Source organism: Bombina bombina, chromosome 1 (assembly GCF_027579735.1).
Source record: "Bombina bombina isolate aBomBom1 chromosome 1, aBomBom1.pri, whole genome shotgun sequence".
Taxonomy (NCBI): domain Eukaryota; kingdom Metazoa; phylum Chordata; class Amphibia; order Anura; family Bombinatoridae; genus Bombina; species Bombina bombina.
The window spans coordinates 1,409,167,070-1,409,194,183 of record NC_069499.1 but is presented as its reverse complement, the minus strand read 5'-3'; the positions used below and the strand labels follow the sequence as shown (position 1 = coordinate 1,409,194,183).

At 36.4% G+C, this 27,114-nt stretch overlaps 1 protein-coding gene across 1 annotated transcript in view; it reads left to right on the top strand.

Moving 5' to 3' along the window:
* BCAN (brevican) overlaps positions 1–27,114 on the top strand; it is a 169,086-nt gene that overhangs the window by 114,607 nt on the left and 27,365 nt on the right. Inside the window, exons 8-10 of the mRNA XM_053705241.1 lie at positions 1,182–2,600; positions 5,730–5,840; positions 24,686–24,844. Of these exons, the coding sequence (XP_053561216.1) occupies positions 1,182–2,600; positions 5,730–5,840; positions 24,686–24,844 (1,689 nt within the window). The remainder of the gene's footprint in view (positions 1–1,181; positions 2,601–5,729; positions 5,841–24,685; positions 24,845–27,114) is intronic.

Here is a 27,114-nt window from a genome sequence, read left to right as displayed (position 1 = left end):
GGATAGGGGTTAATAGGTATTATGTAGGTGGCGGCGGGGGCCGGGAGCGGTGGTTTAGGGGTTAACAGATTTCTTAGAGTTGCTGCGGGGTCCGGGAGAGGCGGTTTAGGGGTTAAAATGTTTAATATAGGTGGCAGCGGTGTAGGGGGGGCAGATTAGGGGTGCTTAGACTCGGGGTACATGTTAGGGTGTTAGGTGTACACACTTCCCATAGGAATGAATGGGATGTCAGGCAGCAGCGAACTTGAACTTTTGCTATGGTCTGACTCCCATTGATTCCTATGGGATCCACCACCTCCAGGGCGGCGGATTGAAAACCAGGTACGCTGGGCCGTAAAAGTGGCGAGCGTACCTGCTGGGATTTTGATAACTCCCAAAAGTAGTCAGATTGTGCCGAACTTGCGTTTGGAACATCTGGAGTGATGTAAGAATCGATCTGTGTCGGACTGAGTCCGTCAGATCGAAGCTTACGTCACCAGATTCTACTTTTGCCAGCCTGTAGGGCTTCATAACTTAGACGAATCAGCCTCGCCTCAAATACGCTGCGGAATTCCAGTGTATTTGAGGTTGACGGCTTGATAACTAGGGGCCATAGAGTCTTTTGTGGATTTGGAAACTCTGCACTTAGGATATTGTTGAAAGGTCATTGCACATCTTATAATTTAAGAAATTAGTTATTTACATTGGGCTAGATTACAATCAGTAATGTGTATTTATGTGTTTATGTGTAAGTATGTATATACATACATATATACACATATAAAACACATAAATACACATGTATATACAAATATATTATCACAGTTCATCTAATATGGTGTCAGGTTAGCATGATCCGTTTAAGTCTATGGGAGAAGTTAACATGGTGATGATATCTGAAGTTCTGAAGTTAGTGCACCAACTTTTTTCTTTCAACTTGTAATACCCTGCTGCTTTAAAATTTAACTTTGAGCGTAGTTAGCACATAAGCGAAAAATGTAGTTGGCGCGGCACTTGTAATCTAGCCCATTGTTGCCAATTATCTCCCAATTCTAGAATGTCTCTATGTTTTACTCATTACATTTTTAAGATTATTTTTTTTTATTGTTTTAAAGTAAAATTGTGTAACTTCAACTGTTTACTGGCAATTCTTTGCTATATATGCAATTCTTGATAAGTGTTGTTTGCTTATTTATTTCCAGATAGCTCATTTATGTCCATTCCAGAGAACCAAACTGTTTCGTTCATCCAAGAAAAAAATGGAAGAATGTTAGAGGCCAGTCCAGAAATCCCTACAGAGTTTACTCCAGGTGACTTAGATGAACCATTTGTGAATTTAGAGACAGGAAATGATCATGGTATGAATAATTTCACTGACTCAACACAAAATGTTGGCTTTGTTGTATCAGAAATGGCAAGTCAGACTCATAAACCTTATATTCATAAAGAACCATACTCTATATCATATTCAGGAAATGAAACTCAGAGAGACAATAAAAGTTTTACAGAAACAAGTATAAATAATAATTACATTAGTTCAGTGCTAAATAGTCATCTTGAAATGTCTACTATGAAAACAATGGCTGACCCAACACAACGTACACATGACTTTGAAGGGCAGGTTGAACTTGTTTCAGATAATTTAGCTCATATAGAAAGTGAAACACAAATACCTGGTTCTGTTAGTTATACTGATGATTTTCAAATGTTCCCAGTCACAATGTCTGATATTCCTAGCTTATACACATCTTCTAACAAATTTACACCTGAGGTTAAGGATTTTGAATCATCTGGATATGGAAACCATGGAGTGTTTACAGGCGAATTGTTAAGCGGGAGCACTAATCCCATTCACCGTTCATTAGACGACTTGGTCACCAGTAATATCTCTGAGTTATCAAACGGCAAACTTTCTCTTCTCAGTGACTATTCAGACATTTCTTTTGACATGAAAACATTGGAAGCAAGACAGATGACAACAGCCACACCAGATTCCAATTTAATAAGTCATAACCGTTCAAAATCCTACTTGGAGGATGGTAGTGGGGAGATTGATGGGTCTGCTTGGACAGAACAAACTGTAAGGACCATGGTGGATATAAATTCTACCCATGATATGAACACTACTATAGCACCATTACTTCAGCATCCAGAAGATACCACAACCCATCATGAGATGACACAATTTACAAATAATGTCAATAATTCAAGTACATTATATGGAAGAAATCATTTTGACTTGCCTAATAAATTGCCTGGGGAACAAGAAAGGTCAACAGTAGACGTCTCACATCTAAAAAGTCCATACATCTCTGCTGATGTGTCAACGTTAAAAGGCGTCCAAGTAGAACAGACATATACCCATACCCATATATCTACAACTGCAGCAAGTATGTTGGAGAACCTAAAGCCTAAAACAAATATAGACCCAACTGCATCTTCCTTTTACACTGAATTATCCACACAAAGGGTCTCTGTACCTCCGACTATTCGTCCTCGAGATACCTCAAGCCACAATTTGGAAAAAACTCCTGACGCAAACATGTCTCTTAGTGCAACTGATCCTTTACCTGCAGTACCGACAGAGAAGGCAATTCTGGGAGCCTCAATAAATACGTCAGGTAACCTTCATATCTGCACAACTGTAATTATCTCCTTGGCCATATACATAAATGCCTTGCGCTGAATACACCTTCACTTATCCTGTGCTCTTTCTTCTCTCACCTCTTCATTAAAATCAGGGGGGAAAAAACATTATCTCCACAGCACGATTGTCAAACAAAACAATCTAACCATGCAAGAGCAAGCATTGTTTTTTGCTTACTTCTGTGAAGTATTTTTATGATTGTTTCCATGAAAAAAATAAATCAAATGAAATTAATTTTTAGTATTAAAGCACTTGTTTAAGGCCTGTCTATTTTCTTCATTTTCCACCTTCTTCTTGTGTGTCTTTCTTGTGTGTCTGTGTTCCTTTCTTTCTCACTACCATGCATCTAATAGCTCAGCTTGATACTTGCTGCTTTTGGAATCAAAATAAATTACAGTCAGATAAATCAATATTTAATCTCTGAAGCCCATTTTATACAGGTGTATGTTTCTCAGAATCAAATAGACAATCACCAGTAACACACTAACATACAAGGTTTACTAACAGTCATGAAATCATATAACATTATTTGTATTCTTCCTACATAACCACCTTTTGGCTGTATAGAAGGTTTCTATGTATCTAGTTTTAAAATGGAATTCTGGCCAGTTGAACAAGGAATATTATAAACCAACAAATTCCAACCCATAAGATATGGGTATCATCAGGTATGATAGATCCAATAGCTACTGCCAAAGCAACTTGTTTACGATGAGAAAATCTCTGCAACCACAAACAGGTAGTACATGGAATCCTACATATTTTTGTATTCAAAGATTAAGCAACACTTATTTATTCCAGTTCCAAGTAGAAACCACCCACAAACAAACAAAAAATTAAATTCAAGTCACAGATAAAATTGCTCAATTTTCCTACAACTAGCATTTATAATTAATTTAAAATATCATATGACAAAATATTGTAATTTGGATTGATACTTTAACAATGGGATACATTACATTTTAGCTGAGGAGTTTATTATAGAATTTCTTTGGAAATGAGTGAGTATTAGAATTACACATTTGTCTTTTGCCTGAAATGCAGGTGGCAGTCTTGCTCATATCTAGCTTCTTTAGCCAACCAGAAGCAACATTACATCTCTTTTATCAGGGCCTGCTTGCCATTTAATATAGCCTTTAATTGGCTGATACAGACAGCCAGACTTGGGGAAAAAATTGTAAGGTACCAAGTGGGAGGGAGAGTGTTTTCATGTATAGTATAATATCAAATCTTCAGCCAAATTAAAATCTGTGTATGCTTAACCCCTCATCTGCCAGAGAAGGCTGCAATTCATTGCATAAGCATGTTTTAGCACCAAACACTTTTTTATAAGTCAAATTGGATGGGGATAATAATAGGATACGTGTGCCTCAACAAACTGGTAGTTTATGATTAGCCACAGAAGGAGGTTATTTTGAAATTATAAAATAGCAACTGCAGAGATGACAGCTTCTCGTCTACCAAGAGTCACCACCCAGCTGATGACCAGTATTTGTAAGGTTAAAAGGACATGAAACCCAAATTGTTTTCTTTCATGATTTAGAAAGAGCATGCAATTTTAAACAACTTTCTCATTTACTTCCATTACCTAATTTGCTTCTTTCTCATGATATAATTTGCTGAAAATAGGCTCTAGATAGGCTCAGTAGCTGCTGATTGGTGGCTGCGCATAGATGCCTCATGTGATTGGCTCACCCATGTGAATTGCTATTTCTTCAACAAAGAATAGCTAAAGAATGAAGCAAATTAGATAATAGAAGTAAATTGGAATGTTTTTTTAAAATTGTATTCTCTATCTGAATCATGAAAGAAAAAAATTGGGTTTAGTGTCCCTTTAAGTCAGTTTAAAAACTGACTGTTCTTAATAAATCATATTTAAACAATTAGCTACAGTATTGCCATAAACAGAATATGGTGTAGCAATGTTATTGGTGACGGTGCTGCCAGAGAGAAAATCTTTCTGATATCCAAGGAGCTAATGCTAATCTCAGCCCTTAAAGGAACATGAAACCCATTTTTTTCTTTCAGAATTCAGATAGAACATACAGTTTTAATCAACTTTTCAATTTACTTCTATGATCAAATCTGTTATATTCCCTTGATTTCCTTTGTTGAAGGAGGAGCAATGAACTACTGGCAGCGAGCTGAACACATATAGTCAGCCAATCACAAAAGACAAATGTGTGTAGGCACCAATCACCAGCTATCTCCTACTAGTGTAGGATATGTACATATTATTTTTCAACAATGGATACCAAGTGAACAAAGTACATTTCAAAATAGAAGTAAATTTAAAAGTATCTTAAAATAACATGCTTTATCTGACTCATGCAAGTTTAATTTTGACTTTCCTATCCCTTTAAATATAATCCCAGTCACCAACCTGAATTCCAAACTCTAAAGTTAACCCATTCCCTTATCCTTACTGTTTACTGTATCTGCCGATTTGTTGAAATCGTCGCCCGCAGCTTTAATGCAGCAGTATTTCATGGACAGTGAGACATTGGCAGGCTATTGATCTCCACCCGCAACGTTCTGAGACATTGTGATACCAATCCACACACCATGTTCTTTCAATAGAATGATCCCCTTTATAACATGGGACTGCTAAATATATATGTTCACTCATTTGCCAAGCATATACAAAGCAAATACTTTCATTAGGAAATACATTCAATGCAAGTCTGCCATGGGATAAGATGCTGGTGGTATCCTCATAAAAGCATTCCAGGTAAAATGTAGATTATCATAGGATATTTTAGGTTATTCTCTTGGTTTTTGGAGTGAGCACGTCCTAATCAAAGTCTTAATAAGAGTGATCCATATTACAAATATATAATCATTCATAATTCTAACATGTTTTATTTCAACCAATGACAATTAGATTGCAACATTTTGAACAGCAAGGTTGCATATTCAGCATTATATATTAACAGCATGCTTGCCAATAAGAGCTTCAACACATTTACACTCTGGCATCTAAGAGGTTAAATGCATGCAAACCCTTCCAGAGGTATGGCTAGGAATTTGGAAAATGTTTTAGTTGCATCTTGCTGAATATTATTAGCAAACCTACCCCTTCCCTATGTACCTTGTGTTATAGATCACTGCTTTCCAAACCCTTGTGAAAATGGAGGGACCTGCATTGAGGATGATGACGGTGACTTCAGCTGCCTGTGCTTGCCAGGCTATTTGGGGAAACTCTGTGATACGAGTGAGTGTAAAGACGTAAGAGACACTTTGTGAATACATAACATGTACACTGGCCCTGACATGAGATGCACAATGCTTAGGGTGACCATATTGCCGCTTTAAAAAGGGACACATATGAAAAATACATGTGTCAGGGTTCTTATACAAAACATTTCTTTAAACCGCCCTGAAAACAGCCCTGACATATGTATTTTTCATATGTGTCCCTTTTTAAAGCGACAATATGGTCACCCCATTTATAAATATAACTTTAAAGTCTTTTTAACTTCTATCTTATCATATGGACTTGATTCTCTCAAAGTTTTTAACACTGACTCACTGGTGATTTAAAGTAACATAAAGAAATATATTAAAAAAATCTCAAATGTTCTAAAGTAACTATATATTTAACCCTTTGCAAAGGGGCCAGCCAAACACATAGCTAAGGTCCATTCCAAGTCAGCAAATGGCTGATGACCAACTGCTACACACATAAGCCTCCCCTGATTGGCTCAGTGGCCATATTTAGCTTTGGACCAGTAGTGCATTGTTTGTCTGGAGTTAACTTTATTTATGTTTTTTGTTTAACCCTTTGTGGTGGTTTATTGTAAAGTTTACCTCATGCTGCCAGGCATGAGGCAGCGTTCCAGCCCTTGATGAATCAGTTTCATAGGATAACATAAAGGCTGGATTGATGTTTCCAGTTTCCTAGCTTTCACAGTTCTCTGTAGTGAGACATAGGGGGGTAGTTATCAAGCCGTCTACTTTTCTGCCTTCGCCGGCCCAATACGCCCGCCTAAGCTCGCCTACCTTCGCCGCCGCGGACCTTGAATACGTTCGCCTAAGTTATCAAATAAAGCTGTCAAAAAGCCGCGGGGCGATGAGCAGCGGACTGTGAGAGTTATCACTCATCCGATCTTGCTGCTCTTCGGCTTTTTCCCAGCTTTATTGCTAGCCTGTCACTAAGCACTCACACTAAACTACACTGTTCTATCCCTATACCGGCGCCCCCAGAGCCTCCCGCAACTCAATAAAGTTACTAACCCCTAAACTGCCGCTCCTAGACCCTGCCGCAACTCTTATAAATGTATTAACCCCTAAACCGCCGCTCCTAGACCCTGACGCAACTCTTATAAATGTATTAACCCCTAAACCGCCGCTCCTAGACCCTGCCGCAACTCTTATAAATGTATTAACCCCTAAACCGCCGCTCCTAGACCCTGCCGCAACTCTGATAAATGTATTAACCCCTAAACCGCCGCTCCCGGACACCGCTGCCACCTACAGTATACCTAGTAACCCCTATCCTGCCCCCCCCATACCGTCGCCCTCTATAATAAAATTATTAACCCCTATCCTGCTGATCCCGCACCTCGCCACAACTAAATAAATAGTTTAACCCCTAAACCGCCGCTCCCTGAACCCGCCGCAACCTATAATAAACCTATTAACCCCTATCCTGCCCCCCCTACACCGTCGTCACCTATAATACATTTATTAACCCCTATCCTGCCCCCCACTACACCGCCGCCACTGTAATAAAATTATTAACCCCTAAACCTAAGTCTAACACTAACCCTAACGCCCCCCTAGCTTAAATATTAATTAAATAAATCTAAATAATATTTCTATTATTAACTAAATTAATCCTATTTAAAACTAAATACTTACCTTTAAAATAAACCCTAATATAGCTACAATATAAATAATAATTATATTGTAGCTATCTTAGGATTTATTTTTATTTTACAGGCAACTTTCAATTTATTTTAACTAGGTACAATAGCTATTAAATAGTTATTAACTATTTAATAGCTTACCTAGCTAAAATAAACTGAAATTTACCTGTAAAATAAATCCTAACCTAAGTTACAATTACACCTAACACTACACTATACTTTAATAAATTATTCCTATTTAAAACTAAATACTTACCTGTAAAATAAACCCTAATATAGCTACAATATAAATAATAATTATATTGTAGCTATCTTAGGATTTATATTTATTTTACAGGTAACTTTGTATTTATTTTAGATAGTTAGAATAGTTATTAAATAGTTATTAACTATTTAATAACTACCTAGCTAAAAGAAATACAAAATTACCTGTAAAATAAATCCTAACCTAAGTTACAATTAAACCTAATACTACACTATCATTAAATTAATTAAATAAACTACCTACAAATAACTACAATTAAATACAATTACATAAACTAACTAAAGTACAAAAAATAAAAAAATAAGTTACAAACATTTTAAAAATATTACAACAATTTTAAGCTACTTACACCTAATCTAAGCCCCCTAATAAAATAAAAAAAAAACCAAAATTAAAAAATGCCCTACCCTATTCTAAATTAAATAAAGTTCAAAGCTCTTTTAACTTACCAGCCCTTAAAAGGGCCATTTGTGGAGCTTGCCCCAAAGAAAACTGCTCTTTTGCCTGTAAAAGAAAAATACAACCCCCCCCCAACATTAAAACCCACCACCCACATACCCCTAATCTAACCCAAACCCCCCTTACAAAAACCTAACACTAATCCCCTGAAGATCATCCTACCTTGAGTCGTCTTCACTCAGCCGAGCAGCGATGGAACCGAAGTATAGATAGATTGAGCTCGCCTTCTATTGGCTGTTCCGATCAGCCAATAGAATGTGAGCTCAATCTGATTGGCTGATTGGATCAGCCAATCGGATTGAACTTGAATCTGATTGGCTGATTCCATCAGCCAATCAGATTTTTCCTACCTTAATTCCGATTGGCTGATAGAATCCTATCAGCCAATCGGAATTGAGGGGACGCCATCTTGGATGACGTCCCTTAAAGGAGCCTTCATTCGTCGTAGTCCGTTGGTGAAGAAGGATGTTCCGCGTCGGCGGGAGGAAGATTCAAGACCCGGCTTGGAAGATAACATCGCCCGGATAGAAGACCTCTCCAGCGCCTCTTGGAAGATGACATCGCCCGGATCGAAGACTTCTTCAGCGCTGCCTGGATGATGACTTCATCGGATGGAAGATTTCTTCAGCGCCGCTTGGAGGATTAACTTCTTCCGCTCCGGATGTCCACTTCGGTTCCATCGCTGCTCGGCTGAGTGAAGACGACTCAAGTTAGGATGATCTTCAGGGGATTAGTGTTAGGTTTTTGTAAGGGGGGTTTGGGTTAGATTAGGGGTATGTGGGTGGTGGGTTTTAATGTTGGGGGGGTTGTATTTTTCTTTTACAGGCAAAAGAGCAGTTTTCTTTGGGGCAAGCCCCACAAATGGCCCTTTTAAGGGCTGGTAAGGTAAAAGAGCTTTGAACTTTATTTAATTTAGAATAGGGTAGGGAATTTTTTTATTTTGGGGGGGTTTGTTATTTTATTAGGGGGCTTAGATTAGGTGTAAGTAGCTTAAAATTGTTGTAATATTTTTAAAATGTTTGTAACTTATTTTTTTATTTTTTGTAACTTAGCTTTTTTTATTTTTTGTACTTTAGTTAGTTTATGTAATTGTATTTAAATGTAGTTATTTGTAGGTAGTTTATTTAATTAATTTAATGATAGTGTAGTATTAGGTTTAATTGTAACTTAGGTTAGGATTTATTTTACAGGTAATTTTGTATTTCTTTTAGCTAGGTAGTTATTAAATAGTTAATAACTATTTAATAACTATTCTAACTAGCTAAAATAAATACAAAGTTACCTGTAAAATAAATATAAATCCTAAGATAGCTACAATATAATTATTATTTATATTGTAGCTATATTAGGGTTTATTTTACAGGTATGTATTTAGTTTTAAATAGGAATAATTTATTAAAGTATAGTGTAGTGTTAGGTGTAATTGTAACTTAGGTTAGGATTTATTTTACAGGTAAATTTCAGTTTATTTTAGCTAGGTAAGCTATTAAATAGTTAATTACTATTTAATAGCTATTGTACCTAGTTAAAATAAATTGAAAGTTGCCTGTAAAATAAAAATAAATCCTAAGATAGCTACAATATAATTATTATTTATATTGTAGCTATATTAGGGCTTATTTTAAAGGTAAGTATTTAGTTTTAAATAGGATTAATTTAGTTAATAATAGAAATATTATTTAGATTTATTTAATTAATATTTAAGTTAGGGGGGCGTTAGGGTTAGTGTTAGACTTAGGTTTAGGGGTTAATAATTTTATTACAGTGGCGGCGGCATAGTGGGGGGCAGGATAGGGGTTAATAAATTTATTATAGGTGGCGATGGTGTAGGGGGGCAGATTAGGGGTTAATAAGTTTAATATAGGTTTGCGGCGGGTTCAGGGAGCGGCGGTTTAGGGGTTAATACATTTATTATAGTTGCGGTGGGCTCCGGGAGCGGCGGTTTAGGGGTTAATATGTATAGAGTAACTTGCGGTGGGCTCCGGGAGCGGCGGTTTAGGGGGTAATAACTTTATTTAGTTGCGGCGATGTAGGGGGGACAGATTAGGGGTGTTTAGACTCGGGGTACATGTTAGGGTGTTAGGTGCAGACAGCTCCCATAGAAATCAATGGGATGTCTGTCAGCAGCAAACTTGAACTTGTACTTTCGCTATGGTCAGACTCCCATTGATTCCTATGGGATCCACCGCCTCCAGGGGTGGCGGTTTGAAAACCAGGTACGCTGGGCCGTAAAAGTGCCGAGCGTACCTGCTAGTCATTTGATAACTAGCAAAAGTAGTGAGATTGTGCCGCACTTGTGTGCGGAACATCTGGAGTGACGTAAGAATCGATCTGTGTCCGAATCAGCCTTGCCACAAATACGCTGCGGAATTCCAGCGTATTTGAGGTTGACGGCTTGATAACTACCCCCCATACAGTTCAATTTCTTAAGCTTTCCTGTGGAGTTCACCAATTTTTGGTAAGCTACCTCACACTTCTGTTAATCAGCTCTTAAGTGTAATTAGGGAATTGGAGATAACTGACTGACATATAAGAGGATGTGATATGTAAATGATAAATTACATACACCGAGATTACGAGTTTTGCGTTACGGCTTTTAACGCTGTAAAATTGGCCATTACGCTAGAATGGCCAGTAACGCATAGTACGAGTCGTGTCTTTATAGCTTTACCGCAAGCATTTTAGCCTGTAAGGCAACATCCATTCCGCACTCAAAAAAAGGCGGGATTTTAAGAGCCGGTATTACAGTTTGTGCATTCCGCCTAAAATGCTTGCGTTACAGCCTATACCGACATGATCCATTCCGCCATCTGAGAGCAGTAGTTATGGATTTTGCAAAACAAAAATGTTTCACAAAACTCATAACTAAAATGTTACAAAGTACACTAACACCCATAAACTATGTATTAACCCCTAAACCGCCACCCTCCCGCATTGCAAACACTATTAAAAACGTATTAACCCCTAATCTGCCGACCACTCACATCGCGACTATTAAATAAATGTATTAACCCCTAATCTGCCACCCACCCACATCGCCAACACTATTTAAATATATTAACCCCTAAACCGCCACTCCCCGACATCGCCGGCACTATAATACAGTTATTAACCCCTAAACTGCCACTCCCCGACATCGCCACCACTAAAAAAACCTATTAACCCCTAAACCTCTGGCCTCCCACATCGCTGCCACTAAATAAACCTATTAACCCCTAAACCTCTGTCCCCCCCACCGCAAAACACTAAATTAAACTATTAACCCCTAAACCTAACACCCCCCTAACTTTAAATTAAAATTACAATATAACTATATTTAAATAAATTAAAACGTACCTGTGAAATAAAAATAAACCTAACATTAAACTATAAATTAACCTAACCTTACTATTCTAATAAAATAAAAAATACCATTTAAAAATACTAAATTACAAATTTTAAAAAAACTAATCCTACGAAAAAAAATCTAACATTACAAAAAAACACTAAATACTAAAATTACGAAAAAAAATAAACGAAATTATCAAAAATAAAAACAATTACGCGTAATCTAATAGCCCTAAAGAAATAAAAAAGCCCCCCAAAATAAAAATACCCCCTAGCCTACAATAAGCTACCAATAGCCCTTAAAAGGTCCTTTTGTAGGGCATTGCCCTAAGTTAAACAGCTCCTTTACCTGTAAAAAATACAAAGTCCCCCAACAGTAAAACCCACCACCCAACCAACCCCCCAAAATAAAAAACTAAAACTTTAAAAAAAAAACTAACTACCCATTGCCCCTAAAGGGGCATTTGTATGGGCATTGCCCTTAAAAGGGCATTCAGCTCTTCTAAAATTGCGCAAAGCCCTAGTCTAAAAAAAAAACACCCAAGAAAATGAAAAAAAAACTCATAACACTCACCCCATAAAATCTACTCACGATTCCTGAAGTCCGGACATCCATCTTCATCCAGGTGGGCAACAACTCTTCTTCCAGGTGGCGACACCTTTATCTATCCTGGGGGCATCTTGTATCTTCATCCCGGTGGCGTGGAGCCGAGCTATCCTGGAAGCTGATGCCATCCTGTGCTGAACGTCCTCTTCATACAGTCACTGCTGTACACTGAAGCTTCAATGCAAGGTAGCTGTTTCAAAATGGTGTACCTTGCATTCCTTTTGGCTGATTTGATTCTTTAAATTCAAATCAGCCAATAGGACAAGAGCTCCTGAAATCCTATTGGCTGATTTGACAGCCAATAGGATTTCAGTAGCTCTCATACTATTGGATGTTTTGAACAGCCAATAGGATTTCAGAAGTTCTCATCCTATTGGCTGATTTGAATTTGAAGAATCAAATCAGTCAAAAGGAATGCAAGATATGCCATTTTGAAATGGCTACCTTGCATTGAAGCTTCAGTGTACTGTGGTGATCGTATGAAGAGGATGCTCCGTGCAGGATGTATTTCAGGATAGCTCCGCTTCGCTAAAAATATAAGATGCCCCCGGGATGGATGAAGGTGTTGCTGCCTGGATGAAGATGGATGTCCGGACTTCAGGAACCATGAGTAGATTTTATGGGGTTAGTGTTAGGTGTTATTTTTTTTCATTTTTTTTTTTTTTTTTTTTTTTTTTAGATTAGGTCTTTGGGCAATTGTAAACGAGCTGAATGCCCTTTTAAGGGCAGTAAAAGAGCTGCATGCCCTTTTAAGGGCAATGCCCATACAAATGCCTCTTTAGATGGGTAGCTTAGGTTTTTTAGAGTTAGGTTTTTTATTTTGGGGGTTGGTTGGGTGGTGGGTTTTACGGTTGGGGGGACAATATTTTTTTACAGGTAAAAGATCTATTTCATTTAGGGCAATGCCTTACAAAAGGCCCTTTTAAAGGCTATTGGTAGTTTATTGTTGGCTAGGGGTGTTTTTATTTTGGGAGGGCTTTTTTTATTTTTTTAGGGCTATTAGATTAGGTGTAATTGTTTTTATTTTTGATAATTTTGATTTTTGTTTTTTGTAATCTTAGTGTTTTTTATTTTTCGTAATTTTAGTGTTTATTTTTAAAAACAATTCGTAGGATTCGTTTTTTTTATTTTGTAATTTAGTATTTTTAATTGGTATTTTTTTAATTTTATTAGAATAGTAAGGTTAGGTTAATATATACTTTAATGTTAGGTTTATTTTTATTTCACAGGTAAGTTTTTATTTATTTAAATATAGTTATATTGTAATTTTAATTTAAAGTTAGGGGGACTGTTAATAGTTTAATTTAGTGTTTTGCAATGTGGGGGGCCAGAGGTTTAGGGGTTTATAGGTTTATTTAGTGGCGGCGATGTGGGAGGCCGGAGGTTTAGGAGTTAATAATTTTATTTAGTGGCGGCGATGTCGGGAAGCGACGGTTTAGGGGTTAATAATTTTATTTAGTGGCGGCGATGTCGGGGAGCTGTGGATTAGGGGTTTTTAGAATAGGGGTTTGTTAGATTTAAATGTAACTTTCTTTTCCCCATAGACATCAATGGGGTTGTGTTATAGCAATTGCCATTCCGCACTTCAGGTGTTAGTTTTTTTTCTAACACTTTCTCCCCTTTGATGTCCATGGGGGAAAGTGTGCACATGCACGTCAAATCAGCCCTCGGCTTTTGTGCGGTATGGAGCTTAACGCACCATAACCCACAGCACAAGGAGGCTTTTCAGTAACTCGTAATGGCAGCGATATGGAGAGTGAAATAACGCAAATAAAAACTCGTAATATAGGCGATAATGAAGAGAAAAACATTTTGCTAGCAACAAGAAGGACAGTAAAATTGGAATTTACTAAAATTACAGCTAAAATGCACAGTAGGAATTTGGTAGCTAAACTTTCTATTCCCCATCATTGCAAAGGTTTATCGCCACCTACAGGCTAGACTGTTTAAAATATTTTTTAATTACTTCAGCCTGAAAAACAATACAAAGAGAAATAAAAAAGGAACAACATTTAAAGGGATATAAAAACCAATGTTTTTCTTTCATGATTGAGATCTTTTGTTGAAAAGCAGGGAAGTATGCTTAGGAGACGGCCCAGCACTATATGGCAGCAGTTTTGCAGGAATGTTATCCATTTGCAATAGCACTAGAATAAAGCATTATTTCTTGCCATCTAGTGCTCCAGATGCCTACCTAGGTATCATCTCTTCAACACAGAATATAATGGAAACAAAGCAAATTAGCAAGAGCGCTAGATGGCAGCACTATTCCCTTTCATGCAGTGCTCACAACATGCGCACCCTACCTATCTAGATATCTCTTCAACAAAGAATAAAATAGGAACAATATAAATTTGATAAGTAAATTGGAAACGTTTTATAAAATGTATGCTCTGTCTGAATCACAAAAGAAAATGTTTGAGTTTCATATCCCTTTAAAGGGACATGAAACCCAAAATTATTATTTCATGATTCAAAAGGAGAATGCAATTTTTACAAAAAATTCCCAATTTACTTCTATTATCAAATTTGTATCGTTCTCATGTTATTTTTTTGTTGAAGAGATATCTAGATATGTAGGGTACACATGTTGTGAGCACTACATGAAAAGGAATAGTGCTCTTGCTAATGTATAACATTGTTGCAGAACTACTGCCATATTGTGCTGCAGATATGTGCACGCTCCTAATTTTACCTTTACCTGCTTTTCAACAAAAGATAAGAAGAAAACAAAGAAAAATTGATAATAGAAGTAAAGTGATACATTAATTAAAATTGTATTTTCTATCTGAATAGCGAAAGAACATTTTTGGGTTTAATTTTCCCTTTAAGTTTAGTTCTGCTTTTATTTATTCATCTAATGTATAGTCATTTAGAAAATCACTTTGTTTTATTCTTATTTAAAACTAGCTGGTAAGCCTTCTCAGAGGGCACTCTATGTGTTGTTAATAAAAAAATAAAATAAAAAATTGAACTACAGAAAAAAATAAACAATATATAAAAAATAAAAAAGTTAAACCTATTCCCTAATGCCTAGATTACGAGTCTTGCGTTGGCCTTAAAAAGCAGCGTTGAGGGGTCCCAACGCTGCTTTTTAATGCCCGCTGGTATTACGAGTCTTGCAGGTACATGTGTACCGCTCACTTTTTTTATGCGATTTTAGCATACCACAAATCCCCTTATGTCAATTGCGTATCCTATCTTTTTAATGGGATTTTCCTAATGCCGGTATTACGATCGGCGGTACCCCTAAACCGCCGCACTCTCGCCTCTCAAACACTAGTTACATTTTATTAACCCCTAATCTGGCCCCCCCCAACGTCACTGCAACTATATTAAATTTATTAACCCCTAATCTGCCACTGCCAACGTCGCCTCCACTATAATAAATTTATTAACCCCTAAACTTAAGTCTAACCCTAACCCCCCCTAACTTAAATATAATTGAAATACATCTAAATAAATTATTTCTATTTAAAACTAAATACTTACCTGTAAAATAAACCCTAAGATAGCTACAATATAACTAATAATTAAATTGTAGCTATCTCAGGATTTATTTTTATTGTACAGGCAACTTTGTATTTATTTTAACTAGGTACAATAGTTATTAAATAGATATTAAATATTTAATAACTACCTAGCTAAAATAAGTACAAATTTACCTGTAAAATAAACCCTAACCTAAGTTACAATTACACCTAACACTACACTATCATTAAATTAATTACATAAAATACCTACAATTAATTACAATTAAATTAAATAAACTAAATTACGAAAAACAACAAACATTAAATTACAGAAAATAAAAAAGAAATTACAGATATTTTAAACTAATTATACCTAATCTAATCCCCCTAACAAAATAAAAAAGCCCCCCAAAATAACAAAAATCCCTACCCTATACTAAATTACAAATAGCCCTTAAAAGGGCCTTTTGCGGGGCATTGCCCCAAAGTAATCAGCTCTTTTACCTGTAAAAAAAAATACAATACCCTCCCAACATTAAAACCCACCACCCACACACCCAACCCTACTCTAAACCCACCTAATCTCCCCTTAATAAAACCTAACACTAACCCCCTGAAGATCACCCTACCTTGAGCCGTCTTTACCCAGCCGGGCATAAGTGGACCTCCAGACCGGCAGAAGTCTTCATCCGATCCGGCCAGAAGAGGACATCCAGACCGGAAGAAGTCTTCATCCAGGCGGCATCTTCTATCTTCTTCCATCCAGAGCGGAGCGGGTCCATTTTGAAGACATCCGACGCGGAGCATCCTCTTCCATCCGACAGCGACTGAAGAATGAAGGTTCCTTTAAGTGACGTCATCCAAGATGGCATCCCTTCAATTCCGATTGGCTGATAGAATCCTATCAGCCAATCGGAATTAAGGTAGGAAAAATCCTATTGGCTGATGCAATCAGCCAATAGAATTGAAGTTCAATCCTATTGGCTGATCCAATCAGCCAATAGGATTGAGCTTGCATTCTATTGGCTGTTCCACTCAGCCAATAGAATGCAAGCTCAATTCTATTGGCTGATTGCATCAGCCAATAGGATTTTTCCTACCTTAATTCCGATTGGCTGATAGGATTCTATCAGCCAATCGGAATTGAAGGGACGCCATCTTGGATGACGTCACTTAAAGGAACCTTCATTCTTCAGTCGCTGTCAGATGGAAGAGGATGCTCTGCGTCGGATGTCTTCAAAATGGACCCGCTCCGCTCCGGATGGAAGAAGATAGAAGATGCCGCCTGGATGAAGACTTCTTCCGGTCTGGATGTCCTCTTCTGGCCGGATCGGATGAAGACTTCTGCCGGTCTGGAGGTTCACTTATGCCCGGCTGGGTAAAGACGGCTCAAGGTAGGGTGATCTTCAGGGGGTTAGTGTTAGGTTTTATTAAGGGGAGATTAGGTGGGTTTTAGAGTAGGGTTGGGTGTGTGGGTGGTGGGTTTTAATGTTGGGGGGGTATTGTATTTTTTTTTACAGGTAAAAGAGCTGATTACTTTGGGGCAATGCTCCGCAAAAGGCCCTTTTAAGGGCTATTTGTAATTTAGTATAGGGTAGGGATTTTTTTTTATTTTGGGGGGGGGCTTTTTTATTTTGTTAGGGGGGTTAGATTAGGTGTAATTAGTTTAAAATATCTGTAATTTCTTTTTTATTTTCTGTAATTTAGTGTTTGTTGTTTTTCGTAATTTCGTTTATTTTATTTAATTGTAATTAATTGTAGGTATTTTATGTAATTAATTTAATTATAGTGTAGTGTTAGGTGTAATTGTAACTTAGGTTAGGATTTATTTTACAGGTAAATTTGTACTTATTTTAGCTAGGTAGTTATTAAATAGTTAATAACTATTTAATAACTATTGTACCTAGTTAAAATAAATACAAAGTTGCCTGTAAAATAAAAATAAACCCTGAGATATCTACAATGTAACTATTAGTTATATTGTAGCTATCTTAGGGTTTATTTTACAGGTAAGTATTTAGTTTTAAATAGGAATAATTTATTTAGATGTATTTAAATTATATTTAAGTTAGGGGGGTTAGGGTTAGACTAAGGTTTAGGGGTTAACACATTTATTATAGTGGCGACGTTGGCGGCGGCAGATAAGGGGTTAATAAATTTAATATAGTTGCGGCGACGTTGGGGGGGAAGATTAGGGGTTAATAAATATAATGTTGGGTTTGACAATGTTTGGGGCAGTAGATTAGGGGTTCATTAGTATAATGTAGGTGGTGGCGGTGTCCAGAATGGCAGATTAGGGGTTAATAAGATTATGCAAGTGGCGACGCTGTCGGGGGCGGCAGATTAGGGGTTAATAAGTGTAAGATTAGGGGTGTTTATACTCGGGGTTCATGTTAGGGTTTTAGGTCTATACATATTATTATTTTCCAAAAGGAAACAATGGGGCTGCGTTAGGAGCTGAACGCTGCTTTTTTTGCAGGTGTTAGGTTTTTTTCAGGCAGCTCAGCCCCATTGTTTCCTATGGGGAAATCGTGCACGTTACACCAGCTTACCGCTGACTTAAGCAGCGCTGGTATTGAGGTGAGATGTGGAGCTAAATTTTGCTCTCCGCTCACTTTTCTGAGGCTAACGACGGCTTGCAGAAAACTCGTAATACCAGCGTTGTCTTAAGTGAGCGGTGAGAAAAAAAGGCTCGTTAGAACCGCACAGCTTACCAACAAAAACTTGTAATCTAGCCGTATGAAAATTAAAAAAAAATAAAAACACACCCTAATCTAATGCTGAACTACCAATAGCCCTTAAAAGGGCTTTTTGTAGGGCATTGCTGTTTTGCAGTTACAAAAAATTCTAAGTCCCCCCTAACAGTAAAACCCACCAAACCCCCCAAAATAAAGAAACTTAACACTAAAACACCTAAACTATCCATTGCCCTTAAGGGCAGTCAGCTTTTTTGCTGCCCATCCCTACTCTAAAAAACAAAACAAAAATAAAAATTTAAAAAAAAAACTAAGTCTAAAACCCCACAAAAATAAAAATAAAACCTAATCCCTATGAAAATAAAAATGTCTCCCCAAAGTAAAACACCCCCTAATCTAATGCTAAACTACCAGTAGCCCTTAAAAGGGCTTTTTGTAGGGCATTGCCCTAAGTTAAACAGCTATTTTGCAGTTACCAAAAATTCTACGTCCCCTCTAACAGTAAAACCCACTACCTCCCAAACTCCTTAAAATAAATAAACCTAACACTAAAAAACCTAAAGTATCTATTGCCCTGAAAAGGGCATTTGTATGGGCATTGCCTTTAAAAGGGCATTCAGCTCTTTAGCTGCCCATCCCTAATCTAAAAAAATATTTAATAAAAAAAAAACCTAAGTCTAACCACCAAAAATTAAAAAATTAAACCTAAGTTTAAATAAGCTAAAATTACTGAAAATAAAGAAATCTAATATTACAGAAAATAAAAAAACAAAATGATTCAATTTAAAAAAATGTATACCTTATCCCTATTAAAATAAAAAAGCCCCCCCATAATAAAAACACCCCCTAATCTAAGAATAAACTACCAGTAGCCCTTAAAAGGGCTTTTTGCAGGGCATTGCCCCAAGATAAACAGCTTTTTTACATTAAAAATACATAAAGTCCCCCCTAACAGTAAAAACCCCACCACCACACCCCCCAAAATAGAAAACCTAACACTAAAAAACCTAAACTACCAATTGCCCTGAAAAGGGCAATTGTTGGGCATTGCCCTTAAAAGGGCATTCAGCTATTTTACAAAATGACCACCCTAATCTAAATAAAAATTTTTTAAAATAAATTAAAAAAAAAACCAAGTCTAACCCTCAGGTTGGTACTCACTGTTCCTGAAGTCCGGCAGAGAAGGTCCTGTCCCATGTGGTGATGTCTTCTTCCAAGCGGGGACCTCTTCTTTCTTCTTCCAGGAACAGTGGAGTGGAGGGCGGAGCTGAAGACCGATAACCGTGGAACTGAAGACCGGCGACCCTGGAACTGAAGACCGGCGATTCTGGAACTGGAGACCTGCGACCCTGGAACTGAAGACCGGCAACCACGGAGCCATGGAGTGTGGAGGATCCTCTTCGTATGATCACCGCCTTACACTGAATAGTGAATTCAAGGTACTCGATTAAAGATGGCGTCCCTTGAATTCCTATTGGCTGATTTGATTCTTCAAATTCAAATTAGCCAATAGGATGAGAGTTACTCAAATCCTGTTGGCTTTTAAAATCAGTCAAACAGATGAGAGCTACTGAAATTATTTTGGCTATTCAAATCAGCCAATAGAATTTCAGTAGCTCTCGTCCTATTGGCTGATTTGAACAGCCAATAGGATTTGAGCAGCTCTCATCCTATTGGCTGATTTGAATTTGAAGAATCAAATCAGCCAATAGGAATTCAAGGGATGCCATTTTTAATCGCATACCTTGAATTCACTATCCAGTGTATGGCGGCGATCGTATGAAGAGGATCCTCCACGCTCCATGGTTCTGCAGTCGCCGATCTTCAGTTCCAGGGTCGCCGGTCTTCAGTTCCAATATTGCTGGTTTTCAGTTCCAGGGTCGCCGGTCTTCAGCTCTGCGGTCATCGGTCTTCAGCTCCGCCCTCCACTCTGCACCGGATGTTCCTGGAAGAAGAAAGAAGAGGTCGCCGATTGGAAGAAGACTTCACCACATGGGACAGGACCTTCTCTGCCGGACATCAGGAATGGTGAGTACCAACCTGGGGGTTAGAAGTAGTTTTTTAAAAAAAAAATTGTGGGGGGGGGTTATTTAGATTAGGGTGGGAATTTCGTAAAAGAGCTAAATGCCCTTTTAAGGGCAATGTCCAAAAAATGCCCTTATCAGGGCAATGGTTAGTTTAGGTTTTTTAGTGTTAGGTTTATTTTGGGGGGTTTGGTGGGTGGGGGTGTTTACTGTTAGGGGGGACTTTGTGTATTTTTAATGTAAAAGCTGTTTATCTTGGGGTAATGCCCTGCAAAAAGCCCTTTTAAGGGCTACTGGCAGTTTATCCTTAGATTAGGGGGTGTTTTTATTTGGGGGGCTTTTTTATTTTCATAGGGATTAGGTTTAATTTTGTAAACTTTGGTAATTTCTTTTTTTATGTTCTGTAATGTTAGCCTTTTTTATTTTTTGTAATTTACGCTTTTTTTTATTTTTTTGTAACTTTAGTATTTTTAGTTTAGGTAATTTGTGTTAATTTAGGGGGTGTTAGGTTACGGGGTGTTAGGTTAGGTGGCTTAGTAATTTAATTAGTTATTTGCGTTGTGGGTTTTGGCGGTTTAAGGGGTTAATAGGTTAATTAGGTTTAATGCAATGTGGGGGTTTTGCTGTTTAGGGGTTAATAGGGTAAATAGGTTTATTGCGAATGTGATGTGGGGTTTTTGCGGTTTAGGGGTTAATAGGTTAATTATGTTTATTGCAATGTGGGGATTTTGCGTTTTAAGGGTTAATAGGGTAATTAGGTTTATTGCGATGTGGGGATTTGTGGTTTAGGGGTTAATAGGGTAATTAGGTTTATTGCGATGTGGGTGATTGACGGTTATTTTGCGATGTGTGGGTTTGCGGTGTATGTGTTAATACTTCGTGTGGGAGGTTCTTTCTTTTTTTTTGTTATACTTCATGCGGGCGGTGTTTTTTTTTTTAATGCTCCATTTGCCTTCGCTGCATCCCGGTGGATTCCGAAAATGGCAGGGTGGTGATTCACCCTGCTATTTTCGGAATTAACCTGGATGAAGCTTCGCTGCATCCAGGTGAATTCTTTTTGCTGCGTGCACAGCCAACATTCTGTTGGCTGCCTTGCGCTGTCAAATTCCATTGAGGATGCGTGCGCAACTGCTGACGGCGATAGACATTACAAACGCAATTATAGTATAGATTCTTATTTTAGGACTGGGAGGTTAGAGTATTGGTTGTCTGTGGGCATATACAGTGACTAAGGGCAGAATTATGGTAGTCTCAGAGTAGTGTGGGGTGCACCAGGGCACCGCCTGGTGTACCAGAGGTAGACTCTGTTTAGGGTTCTACATGGAAATAAATAATAGGAGAGGCAGCAGGAACAAGCTACTGGATTAGGTCTATGCTAGAAATTGGAGCATGGGTTTAATGGGACACCAAAGCCAAAATTAAACTGTCATGATTTGGAAAGAACATTTCCAGTTCACTTCAATTATCAAATTTGTTTAGTTTCTTGGAGCTCAATTTATCAATCAAAGGGGGACAGGGGCGTACATATTTGCCCCTATCCACCCCAGCTCTCCTCTTGCGAGCAGCAATCCACTGCCGGAAATTAACATTGGCACAAGAGAGCTATTTTGTGCTTGCATACAGCCTATCATGACGGATGAAAAGTTAGGTGATAAGGGAAATATGACCCCAAAAGACCCTGTATATTTAGTCTATATTAATATATTATCTAATATACTGTTGTGTGTGAGTACACAAATATATTGCGATAATTAACAGACAATTGAAGTAAAAAAAAAGGGGGGTGCTGACTGTCAGAAATAGATAGGAGCAAACAGGAAAAAAGTTTGACAGTTACTCAGCACTGAAAAGAAATACCTGTACCAATGCAAATACTAAGTACGGACAAGGGAGATCACCTGAAATCAGGGATCCAATTAAAACTTAACTTTTACTATAAATAATATAAAATATTAATACGAAACAAACACTGTGTAAATATAAGACAAACAGTGTGTGTATTAAAACTTGAATTAAAAATATATTACATAGGGTGATAGTCTCCACCAATAGAATATTAGACACAAAGGAATCAGTTAATAATTATCAGCCACACAGCCCAGCGCAAACCACTGAAGTAGGCTCACGGATTGCAAAAGCTTTTAACTAAAAAAGAGGATTGACCTCGTCACAAATTACTCTAGTTAATGCAACACTGGAGCCAAGGTAAGCACTATTCTGTGTGACCAGAAAAATGCTTTGAGGACATTGCCTCCATCGATTCAATTAATAAGGGTTGATATGAAGTGACTATTGTGGAGGAAAACTAACACCCAATATCATGATGGACAGACATTGATAAATTGGCCCCTTAGTGTAATTTGTTGGCACATTATAAATAAATAAATGATGACAATAATAATAATATTAATAATAATAATTCTACTCCACATAGAACATTTCGTTATTATCTGAAGAGGCAGGTGGGATTTGCCTTGTCAGTTAAATAAATTCTTTAGAAAAGAACAAATTAATGTATAACTGCCTTCTTGTTTTCCCCATCCCCTAATAACTGCTCCCAGGAAATACAGCCGTATTTGATTTGGATTGGTTGCACATATTTTCGTAGCCAATCTAGAAAAGGTATGTCCTTTATTAACAGTAGACTATATTCTTAGGACATTGTAAAGAAGAAATAAGGCTTTACAATAGGGTGACCATATTGCCGCTTTAAAAAGGGACACATGAAAAATACATATGTCAGGGTTCTTATACAAAACTTTTCTTTAAATAGCCCTGACATATGTATTTTTCATATGTGTCCCTTTTTAAAGCGACGATATGGTCACCCTACTTCACAAGCATGTATGCTCTATATACTTCACATCTCATCAACTGAATCCTAATAACCTGTGCAAATAGCTACTTAATCAATACATGCTTACAAGAAATTTTCATGAATGTGTAAAAAATGTCTCTGCCTTCTAACCCTTTCCAGCCGTGGTTAAAGTGTCTACATCGGAACAACTGTAAACAATTTGAAATCTCGCAATAGTGCACGTGATCACGAGATTTCAATGATGGGATCGCGTCAGGGGGCATCCCTATGATGCTAGGCATGCCCGCCAGACCGAGATCCCATTAGGGAAGCTCCAGTGGCTTCAGGAAAGCCAAACCATTAGGTCATTGTATTCCGTCCATCGGCGCTAAAGCCCAGAAAAATTCGGACGGACTACAACAATACAAGTGAGACCTTTTTTATATTGAGTTAAAAAAATCCCATTGTCACATGAAACCATATATCTAAAGTATTATACAGCCCCTACATTTCAAAGTGTGAATTTCATCTTTTAATTGTGAGATCACATGAAAGTATGAATTTATGTTTGTCTTAGATAAAGAGAGACATGGTCATTATTAATAATGATATTATTATAATTATTTAATGTTGGGTTTTAATGCCTTCCTCCATTCACTCTACACTTCTCTAATGGATTAGGAAAATGTAATTTTTCCTTTGGACATATAATAACTAGACTATACATACATACATACATATATATATATACATACATACATACATATATATATATACATACATACATACATATATACATACAGTACATACATACATACATACATATATATACATAATACATACATATATATATACATACACACATACATATATACATACATACATACATACATATACATACATACATACATACATTCGTCATACATACATACACATATATATAGAAAAAAAAGACAGAGAGAAAGAAAGAAGAGATAGATGATAGACAGACAGACAGATAGAACGATAGACAATGAAATGGAGAGAAAGAAAGAAAGAAAGAGAGAGAGAGAGAGAGAGAGAGAGAGAGAGAGAGAGAGAGAGAGAAAATAAAGAGGGAGAAAGATAGAAAGAGGGAAAGATATATATATATATATATATATATATATATATATATATATATATATAAATAGATAGATAGAAAGAAAGAAAGATAGATAGATAGATAGATAGATAGATAGATAGATAAATAGATAGATAGATAGATAGATAGATAGATTGATGGATAATGGGTGATATATGAATAAAGAGAAAGATAAATACATAATTACATACATAGATAATAGAGAGAGTAAGAAAGAAATAGAGAGCGATAGTTGATAGATAGATAGATCGATAGATAGATAGATAGATAGATAGATAGATAGATAATAGATAGATAGATAGATAGATAGATATAGAACATGTTTTTGTCTTATGTATATTTGCAGCTTTTGCTGTTATTTTGCACTGGTCACCATCATTCTGTCCTTAAAGTGTACATTTTGCTGTTTACAATAAGATATAGAGAAGTGCTTGGATGACTGGGACACATTCCAGGGATTTTGCTACAAGCACTTCCATACGCGTAAAAGCTGGGAAGATGCTGAGACACACTGCAGGGATTACGGAGGACATCTGGCCAGTATCATGACTCCTGAAGAACAGGACTTTGTTAACAGTAAGTCATTGAGAGGGGATGAAGGCACAATGTCACCAACAGCTGGGGGAAAGTTTCAGCTAATTCTCACAAACACTGTTGTACTGCAGCATGTAACTGCTGTCTGTACATCTGCACTGCAGAACGGTGCATTTGCTGCAGTAAAAAACAGCATTTGTAAAATCCAAATATTTCAAAGTCATCTAAATAGTTTGGTTTAGTCTTTATGTATTAACTTCTTTTTTATAATTTCAAGTAGACTATTCAATTCGATGTCTTCTATTGGCTATTTAAAAGACAAAAATATAAATAGATGAAAAAAGTAGATAACCCCCCCAAGCATTTTAACAGAACTTAAAATCTGCATAAACATAGTCTTTGAAATCTATGCTATACACTAGTAAGTAATTAAATCGGAAGAACTGAGTGGTTTAGCATCACCTGACTATTTATAGTCTTTTTATGAGTGATGGAAAGAGCGCTCGTATTACAAGTTGAAAGTAAATGTGAACGTGAGAGCGCAATCATAAAGGGTAATGTGTTAAAAAAAGTTGCATTAGACACAACATAAATATATTTAAAATATAAGTTATAAGGGCTCAAAGGTATATGACTACGGTGTTTGACTGCAAAGGGCTATATTATACATATATATATATATATATATATATATATATATATATATATTTATACATGTCTAAATATGTGTATGTATTTATACATGTATATATATATATGTGTGTGTGTATGTGTACATATGTATTTATGTGTGTTGCTGTGTATTTACTGTACATAATTAACATTCCAATGTTCTTCACATATTTCTATATATGTCTGTATATAGCTATACCTGTATATCTATTCCTATAGATATATAGGTATAGATATTTATTTTACATTAACATTATCATATATATATATATATATATATATATATATATATACATATATATATATATATACAGTATAAACACATATTTAACAATACAAATGAAAAAAAATTCTATGTGTAGAATATAGGAATGTAAAATATGAGTAATGCGCTTTGAGTTTTCACACTTTAGGTCAAATGCGGTGTAGGGTTAGGGTTAAAGAATTAGTCGTCGTAAGGCATGTTATTGGAATATTAAATATAAAAAAATAATAATAAATAAATAATTATTAATAATAATAAAATATAAAAAGATTATTATAGATACTGTAGGATTTGCTAAATAATTCATACAAAATATATAAATGTTTTACAGTATCTATAATAATAATGTCTAATGGTGATTACTTTATTGTATTTTTACACTAATTTAAAAGTTTAAAAGTTGCACAAAAGACTTCAAAAGTACATTACAAAGTACAGTGACACCATATTAATTCTGTCTAATAAAAATTATTATCAAAAAAATATTGCACACAAAAGTTATTAGGACTCAAAGATATGATATCTCGGATGTTAGAAAAAAAAGCTGCCAAAGGGCTTTTACGTTAAGATACATACATGTCTAAAGATTGACACCCGTTCGCATTTTCTCACGTGCGCTAACCCTACATGAAATATTAATTTTTCACATTCCAATGTTCTTCACATAGCAGAATATGTTCCATTTATTCTTAAACATATCTATATATATATATATATATATATATACATATATATGTTTTTTTGTAAAATATACAGTATATCTATATACAGTATATACTGTATATATAGGTATAGATATATACAGATATATATATATATATATATATATATATATATATATATATATATATATATATATATATATATATATAGGAATTATTATTATTATACTTTATTTATTTAGCGCCAACATATTCCGCAGCGCTGTCCATGGGTACAATTCATTTAAATAAAACAATGATATAAAACTTGTAAGAGACAGGACAACATTTTCCAAACACATACAGGAGGAATTGAGGGCCCTATTCCCGTGGGAACTTACAATCTAGAAGGGTAGATAAGAGCTTTGTATGTAAGGGGGAACATTTTGAATTTAATTCTGCTGTGAATAGGGAGCCAATGAAGGGACTCACAGAGAGGTGCAGCAGATACAGAGCGACGGGAAAGCTGGATTAGCCAGGCAGAGGCATTTAGGATGGATTGAAGGGGGGAGAGGCGGGAGAGAGGGAGGCCAGTAAATAGGTAATTGCAGTAGTCAAGTCGGGAATTAACTAGGGAGTGGATTATTTGCTTTGTGGTGTTAGCGCCCAGAAAAGGGCGAATCTTGGAAATATTGCGTAGAAGGGGGCGGCAGGATGGAGAAAGCGATTGGATG